The sequence below is a fragment of the Brachycentrus maculatus genome, unplaced genomic scaffold (genome assembly GCF_059751285.1).
Source record: "Brachycentrus maculatus isolate JH-2025_06_01 unplaced genomic scaffold, ASM5975128v1 h1tg000870l, whole genome shotgun sequence".
NCBI lineage: Eukaryota > Metazoa > Arthropoda > Insecta > Trichoptera > Brachycentridae > Brachycentrus > Brachycentrus maculatus.
The window spans coordinates 123475-132342 of record NW_028281596.1 but is presented as its reverse complement, the minus strand read 5'-3'; the positions used below and the strand labels follow the sequence as shown (position 1 = coordinate 132342).

Sequence of the window (8868 nt, the reverse complement as noted above, 5' to 3'; positions counted from 1 at the left end):
TTTTTTTTAATATTGGGCCAATACAAATTCTTATTCGAAATATGTTGAGCAATTTGTGAATTTTCTTATGAGCTATTTTAGGAATTTCAATAACAAAACTGGTATCGCCTAATTTGCTTTCATTGTAATCATTTTTTTACGGGAATTTATTGGATTTTTTAAAATTAGTGTCTATCTTTTTTCAGAATCTATCAGAAATTATCTCTAGAAACTGTTCATAGTTTTGTAAAACCATACAATTATTTAAAATAATTAAAACCGTTTTCATTTTGTATCTGAAGATAAGGAATGCAATAAAAACTTCATTAATACGTCAACAGTAAGAAATTCAGAGCGAAATTGATACGTGGATCTTGTACACATCCAAATAAAAGGGTCTCCACAAATAAAAGATTTCCTAATCCAAATATAGATGGCTATACTGAACTCTCATATACAGTGTCATGAGATAAATGATATACTTAAGAATTGCAAAGTATGAGTAGTGTGGTTGACAATCATGGGTAGAATTGGTGAATAATTAGCTCCAAATGATAAAAATGAAAATGATATTTTTCGGCGTTTCTCATGTGTGTGATTATAATCCAGGATTCGGACCTCACAAACTAATAAAACAGTTTCTGCTCAGTAAAAAACTTCTTTTCATCTCACCAATAGATGTCTCTAGTGAAGTTCTAGCGATTCAAGAACAATGTTTCATTATTGGTTCATATATATAGAACTTCCAAGAATTTGAATAGAGTGGTTGTCAATAATGGGTAGGATAGGTAAATGTTACACGTGTGTAAAGTGATCATTTAAACCAGCCTATGACAGTCGTCAGCCCCGCAAATGCCCAGACTTCCATATTCTTCATCATCTTTGATGAGATGTCAAAAAATAGAATTGGTGAATGTTACACGTGTGTAAAGTGATGACTTAATCCAACCCAAGTAAGCCCTATAAATGCCCAGACTTCCATATTCTTCTTTATTTTTTTGAGACGTCAAAAAACGTAAAAAAAATATATATTAGTTGAAGACAAAGTCTGAGTTTTATTTAATAAAGATTTTTATATCGCTCACTCCTTTCAAAAACGGCATAAATCAAAAAACTTGATTTTTCAGGAGAACGTTTTTAAAGTTTAAAAATATAACACAATGTTTTAAAAATATATATCAAGCCACTTACTGATTTTTTTACTATGCAACAGATCTTTTTAAGTAAAACCTGAAGGTTTTTTTCCATTTGAAAAATATTTAGTATATTTAAAAAATATATTAAACAATACCTTATCTTCAAAATGCAAAAACAACACTTTCTTCCCTGCAGCGGGTAAATATTAAGTTAAAAATATGCCGCTTTTGCAGGGATATAGTACATTTTGTGGGCATTCCGAAAACATGCACAACTGAAAATTGATGATTTTTGATATATGACGTTGTCGAAAGGAGTGAGCAATATGTTACTTAGATATGATACTTAGGATTATAAGATTTTTTTGTGATACCGAGTATGTATAGGTAATAGAGAATGAAAAGGGAGTGTGGGGTAGAAGAAAATGCAATAAATATTATCAGGGCAAGTATTCATGTCATGGGAGGATTTTGTGTCTCAAGTTTCTAACCGCCTTCTCTGTCGAAGTTCTGATCCAAAATTAATTTAATATAGTGACAACCCGACTTGGGTAGGTACATGTGGGATACGTTTTTTGATCCTCCCTTGTAACTTGGATTAGACGAGTCAAATTGGGTTGCTATTACTTAAGGGGAATATCGAGTTAACATACTCAACATGTAAAGGGTTTTTTATCATTGCTTTTCGCTCACTCCTTTCAAGAACGTCATAAATCAAAAATCGTCAATTTTCAGTTGTGCATGTTTTCGGAATGCCCAGAAAATGTATTATATCCCAGCAAAAGAGGCATATTTTTAACATAATATTTTCCCACCACAGGGTAGAAACTGTTATTCTTGCACTTTGAAGAAAAGGTATTGTTTAATTATTTTTTTAAATACACATACTAAATTTTTATCAAATGGAGAAAAAACTTTCAGGTTTTACTTAAAAAGATCTGTTGCATAGTAAAAAGTTCAGGAAGTGGCTTGTTATATATTTTTAATACATTATATTATATTTTTAAACTTTAAAAACGTTCTCCTGAAAAATCAAGTTTTTTTATTTATGACGTTCTTGAAAGGAGTAAGCGATTTGTGTTTATAAAATCTTCACAAATTTACTTAATAAGATTAGATTTTTCTTAGTTTATTTGTAAAAAATTGATCTTTTAAATTTGTTAAAGAAAATTATGTTTTTTTATAAATTTACAAACTAACAATTACGTCGCTTCCTCGCATGGATAGAAAGAATAGAGAGAATAGAACGCCACACCACTCAATCTTGCAAATATTTTTTTGCCTCTTCACGCAGTGCTATCTTGATCGTTTACACATAAAGAAAAAGTGTTCAGCCCTCCACTTCAGGTAACAGTCCAGGGTCTCATTACATAAATATTAGAGTGAAAAAATCACTTATATATATTTGCCCCCCCCCTGGGAATCAAATCTATGACATAGTACTGTAGCTGAGCGTGCTGACCATAACTTTGCAGAGGCGGAAAAAAATTAAACCATATACATATTATCAACGACATTTAATACAGAAGCATCAAATACAATCGGCAATTATTTAATATTATTTTTGCCAAAACAACGAATGGCATTTTAAAATTAAATAAAAAATATGAGCACCGAAGATTTGCTTCCAAGTTTTTATATGCATTTTTCAATTTATTTTAGAAGATCGAATTTAAAAAGCTGTGCTTAAAGCTGGGGTTATTGCCAAAGGAGCAATATCGTTCTACCGCATTGTGCTGTGCTGTGCTGTGCTGTACTTTTTTGTTATTTTAATAATCTTTTAATCTCCATTCGAGAACCAATTTTGCATTTTAAAATTCCATATACCCGAAGCGCAATATCTCGAGTTATACAAAATTTCAGTTTTGAAAAATTACACGGCTCGCAGTATTAGAATACAATACCGGGAAGCCAATACTTTATCAAGCTTCTATAATCATATTTCTCACGCTAAATAAAAAAATAAATTTTGTAAGGAGCATGAGAGATTTCTATTTTTTTTTCTTTATTTTTATTTTTTTTTTATCTGGATTTATGTTGATGATAAATTAGCAGGATAAGTCATATTTATTACGAAAACGAGCGTTTAGTTTTACGAAATACTACTTGACATAATAAGCACTCACAACACAGGTTACTGAGATCGTATGCGTTATTTGAAGGTGTAATCCTCTTCTTCTTCATCTTTTTCCATCCTTTATTCGTACCCAATGGTGCATAGAACACTGCATCGCATTAAAGTTTCATGTATGAAGGTAAGATGATTATTTTTAAACTTTATATAATGAATTAACTTTGTTATAACCACTTTTTTATTAATACAAAAATTATTTAAAAAGTGGTTATAACAAAGTCATTTCATTTTATAAAGTTTATGAAATGTCCCACAAAGTGTCTGCGGAAAATATTCAAGAAATGATTATTTATAAATTTTATAAGAAAAAACACTTTTTATTTTTATTTTGAAGGTCTCCTGAAAATTGAATCTGGAGCCTAATCCAGTACAGTAGCTAATCGCGCTAACCATTACACTACGGAGGCCAACGCAATGTGTGTCAGAGCTAAATAGTGTTTTAATAGATTAAGTTATCTAAACGACCTCAAGTGACAATCCATCTTCTCTTAATGACATTTAATCATAATTTTGGATAATTTATCTACCGCTATTTCCGTAAAATACTATCCTAAGGGCACATTTAAAGGCACTGTTTAGTTTTCTGCGATTTTTCCACAACAAAGTGCTCAAAACTTTCTTTGGAATACACCCGGTAAGTAGTCCGATGTTTGAATGAATTATTTTATACAATGGATCACCCAAATCGCCTGCACTAAAGAGAGGCTAGAAATCAAAAGTTCTGAGGTATGAATGCAACTTCCGAAAAGGGAAACAGCTTTTACCAAACTTTAAATGCCACTCAAGCCTGCTTATGAATGGAAACCTGCATCATAGAATTACGAGAAGGTTTGAAATGTAAACAAAATATTTATATACATAAAAAAGTAAATAGACCACACCCAACCATCCTACTTGCTCCTCACACAAAGTTGCTTAGAAGACAAATCCTGTTAATGAATCTGAGCTTTTTGTATTGAAAATAAAGAAAATAATTTTACGACGTTTTGAGGTGTTTTTACATATCATTTACTTATAAATAAAGTAATCTGATCAAATTGTAATATGCATTAAAATTTTAAATCAAGTTTTCAGGAGTCTTCTCATATCGCTCACTCCTTTCAACAACGTCATATATTAAAAAAATATGATTTTTCAGGGGATCGTTTTTAAAGATTAAAAATATAATAAAATGTATTAAAACTAAAGACCAAGCCACTTTTTCCTATGCAACAGATCTTTTTTGGTAAAACCTGCGATATGTGACATAATCCTGTAAGGATCTTAATTTTATTTTAATTTTATTAATTTGGGAAAAATACAGCTTGTACATCTTAAAAATACAGCAAACATCACAATAAAAGGGTCTCAACTTAATAAAAGTTTTCTCAAACTAACCATTGATGACTCCAGTAAACTGAAACATAAAGCGTGCTCCTACCTCCTACATATATCATGAGATTTATGAAATATGTAAGAGTTCCAAAAACTTGAGTGGTGTGGTGTCAATCATGGGTAGAATTGTGGATACGGAATATGTGTTACACGTGTGTAATGTGATCACTAGATAATTTTCTGGGGGGTCATAAGCTCTGTTAATATCTGGACTTTTATATATTTTTTCGTTTGTGTTGAGATATCAAAATGTAAAGGAAATAATAATGGTTACACCAATACAGAAAAAAATCCAGGAATATGTGAGGAATGTAAAACAAATTTTTGGGGTGAATGTTGTTGAAAATAGAAGCAGAGGTACACGCTCAGGATAAATTGGGATGACAAGTATTTAAAATACTTAAAAGTAGTCAGGCCAGAAGTCAAAATAATTAGTGAATACAAACCCATACATATCGCTCACTCCTTTCAAGAACGTCATAAATAAATAAAAAAATATTTTTCAGGAGAACGTTTTTAAGTTTAAAATTATAATACAATGTATTAAAAATAAATTTCAAGCCACTTGTTGAACTCTTTACTGTCCAACAGATCTTTTTAGGTAAAACCTGAAGGTTTTTTTTCCATTTGAAAAACATTTAGTGTATTTAAAAAAATAATTAAACAAAACTTTTTCTTCAATATGCAAAAACAACATTTTCTGCCCTGTAGTGGGTAAATATTAAGTCAAAAATATGCCTCTCTTGCTGGGATATAGAACATTTTCTGGGCATTCCGAAAACATGCACAACTGAAAATTAAGGATTTTTGATTTATGGCGTTCTTGAAATGAATGAGCGATATGAGGTGATGCACGAATGTAATAGAGGTAAAGCATGTTTGCAAAGACAGTGATGTAACGTTCCATTCCCTCTGCCTACCTTGACTGGGACGCGACGTGATAGTTGATAAATTAATTAGTTACATTCATTTAAGTTATTCTTAAACTCTCATTTGCTCGCTAATTGCTTTATTTCTTAACAACAAAGAAATTAAATTAAATTTAATATTGTACATTAACGAACAAATTACAATATTAACCCAGATAAGCTAACTCAAATCTCTGCAGTGCTTTAACCACGAGACTCATAGAGACAACCTCTATATGGTAACCCTGAAAGTCTGGCAAGTTTTATAATTTAGCACAAGGCCTTGGAAAATCTGCAGTTGTTATGTGGTATTAAGCGAGGTTCTTCTCCGACCCTCTTTGAATCATCACCCCTTGAGAAATATCTGAGCTTTTACTTGAAAAATGTTATGCAAGCAAAATTTTATTCATCAAAATATTATTGTTTATTTTATTTTATTATTTCAGTCAGTGAGAATAAATTATTATTAAATATGACCAAATTAAAAAGCTTGAAACATGAATTTATTTAAAATATACATAGCTTTTCACTATTCAATATTTTTGTTTTAAGGTGAAGCACCTTTTGCAAAGTGATTTTAAATCATTCAACATTTTGTGTTGATATTTTTATACAGATGAACTAGTGTATGGACAATTGAAGAATATTTGAAAATAAAAATTTTGTTTGATATGTAATTTTGATCAATATCTAGTGAGGTGATATTACAAAAAAAAATATGCATACTTTTTTTTAGTGAATTGAGAGTTTATTAATGCAAACACGACTAGTTTCGTGAACATATGCAGTTGTGGCAACCTTCACACATAATGTACATCGAATATGGCAACTCAAGCTCAACGTAGCGAGCTACCTTCACGAGAGCAGAAAAGAACGAAACGAGCGACCTCGCCACACTTCGTCGCCACCCGTCCACAGATCGACACGTACTTCAACTGTTCTCATATTAGAGTCACGCGATTATCCTTAAGTATTTGCTTGATTGTAATTTAATAGAACTAAATAAATTTGTGTTAAAAGTAATCCGCTTTCATCTTGCTTCCCTTCTGATAAATTAAAGTGGTATTCAACTAGAAACCATAATTGGTGACCCCCCAACGTGATCCCGAAACACGTTTTACAAAATTCGGAATTTTAGAAGCATTTTTTAAATAAAAACCGAAAAAAACAACGCGTAATAAACATCGATCACAGGAAGCGTGGCGACGAGCGTCCCAGGGATAAAATGTAAGTCAATATTTTAGTATTCTCACATATCTAACGTAAAATCTTTTCATTAAAAATAATAATCTCGAAATTAAACCTTTTATATTTGCACTACCCAATTTAGAATCTTTTCCCTGGTAAAATAAAAGTCAATTATTAACAATTTTTTTAATCCTATCTATATCCGATATATCTACCTATATCTAATCCGATGAAACCACGTGGGAGAATAGAAAATTAATTGTACCGACAGAATACTCGCTGCTATTGTAACACTGATTTCAGCTAAGACGACATCGTCTCGGTCATCTTAAGGCTGACGCAGACATCGGAAATCCACACAGGAAGAACGTGCGCGAACACATACTTCAGATACGGAAGCCGTCAACAACGAAGAGGAAACGAACAACGAAAAAGCTAAGTCAACCTAAATAAACATAATTTAAAATCATTTATTTGCCAAAAAATATATGCAAAAATTCAATAATTAGCTCTCATAGTAAACGCCACCTATCCTGTTTCATAAATAAAATCAAATCGTAAATAATTCACAAATAAAACAAGGCAAAAAAACGCCGCTGTAAATGTAGAATCAATAAATTATTGTCATTTATATATAAAAATAAAAAAAAATATTTTTTCTTTAATATTACGTCAAAAATTATCCTAATAATCAAATTTCTTTCAGCATTGTCATTACTATATAACATCGAAAAATAATCCGATTACATTAATCCGTCTACATAATTTCTTGCTTAAAAAAAAAAAACACGTGACAATTACAAATTCCTAAGCGTACTTCGTACCGCGGCCGATAAGCGATAAACAAACCCGAGTCATTAACCCCACCATTTATTTTTTCTAACAACGCGAAAAATACCAATCCGTAACATCCAAACACAGCAAAATCCAAAATATTTAAATAATTTTTTTTACAAAAAAAAAAATAAAAAAAAAAAATTTTTTTAAATATCGCACAACGATGGCAACCAACGGCGAACATGAATATCAAGAATCGCAGCAAGTACAACCGCAGCTACAAGAACATACGGAAGTACACAAAGTCAGCGTGAAACTCCCACCATGTTGGAAAGAAAATATAACGCTTTGGTTCATACAAGCCGAAGCTCAATTTGCCACGGCAGGAATTACCACAGATGAAACCAAATATTATATTATATTGGCAGCACTGGATACGGATTCACTAAGAATTGTGAGCGACATAATAACGCGACCTCCAACAACAGGAAAATACACACACCCGAAAACAAACCTGATAGCACGACTGCAAGACTCCGACCAGAAGAAGCTAACAACCTTGTTAACAGGACTACAACTAGCAGACAGAAAACCATCAGAGCTAATGAGGTGCATGAAGGAGCTAGCAGGACCCAGTCTAGCAGAAAATCGTATAACAAAAACCCTGTGGCTACAGAGGCTACCTCAACAAGTCCAAGCAATATTATCAGCAACGAAAACAGAGAATCTGGACGAAATGGCCAACACGGCAGACAAAATAATGGACATATTGAGAAAACCGGAATTAAACAAAATAGACGAAGATCGACTATCCACAGCAGCACGGCAATACAATGCAACATGCGATCAACCAAGAAACGAAAATCTTAGTGACCTAATACTGCTGAGCCTGCAGAAGCAAATAGAACTACTAACGCAGGAAGTTAAACAACTAAAAGCGAAACACGAAAACGACAACTGGCAAGGACGCATGAGCCGCTACGACAACAGACGACAAGAAAACGGCCGATATAGAAATAAAAGCAGATCCCCATACCGAAGCATGTCTAGAGAAAATTCAAACGGCATATGTTTTTACCACAACAAGTTCAAAAACAAAGCATTCAAATGTAGAAAACCATGCAGCTTCCAGCCGGAAAACGCCAACGGGGGGCCAAACTAGAGGCCTGTAACCCCCCTCATGATACATTCCGCCTCTTTGTTTACGATCGAAGAACCAACATGAAATTTCTAATCGACACTGGAGCCGACGTATCCGTGTTACCGAGGTCATACAACAACATAGAGAATTCACTCGCCTCCGACGATACAACAACAACACTCTACGGCGCCGATGGAAACCAAATAAAAACATACGGTACAAGAACACTCG

General features: G+C 32.6%; 1 protein-coding gene across 1 annotated transcript; it reads left to right on the top strand.

Moving 5' to 3' along the window:
• The first annotated feature begins 6687 nt into the window (after positions 1-6687).
• LOC148299964 (uncharacterized) lies at positions 6688-8658 on the top strand. Its single transcript, XM_088275446.1, has one exon. It carries the CDS (start codon positions 7720-7722, stop codon positions 8656-8658), a length of 939 nt encoding a protein of 312 aa, XP_088131572.1. The 5' UTR covers positions 6688-7719.
• The last annotated feature ends 210 nt before the right edge of the window (positions 8659-8868 follow it).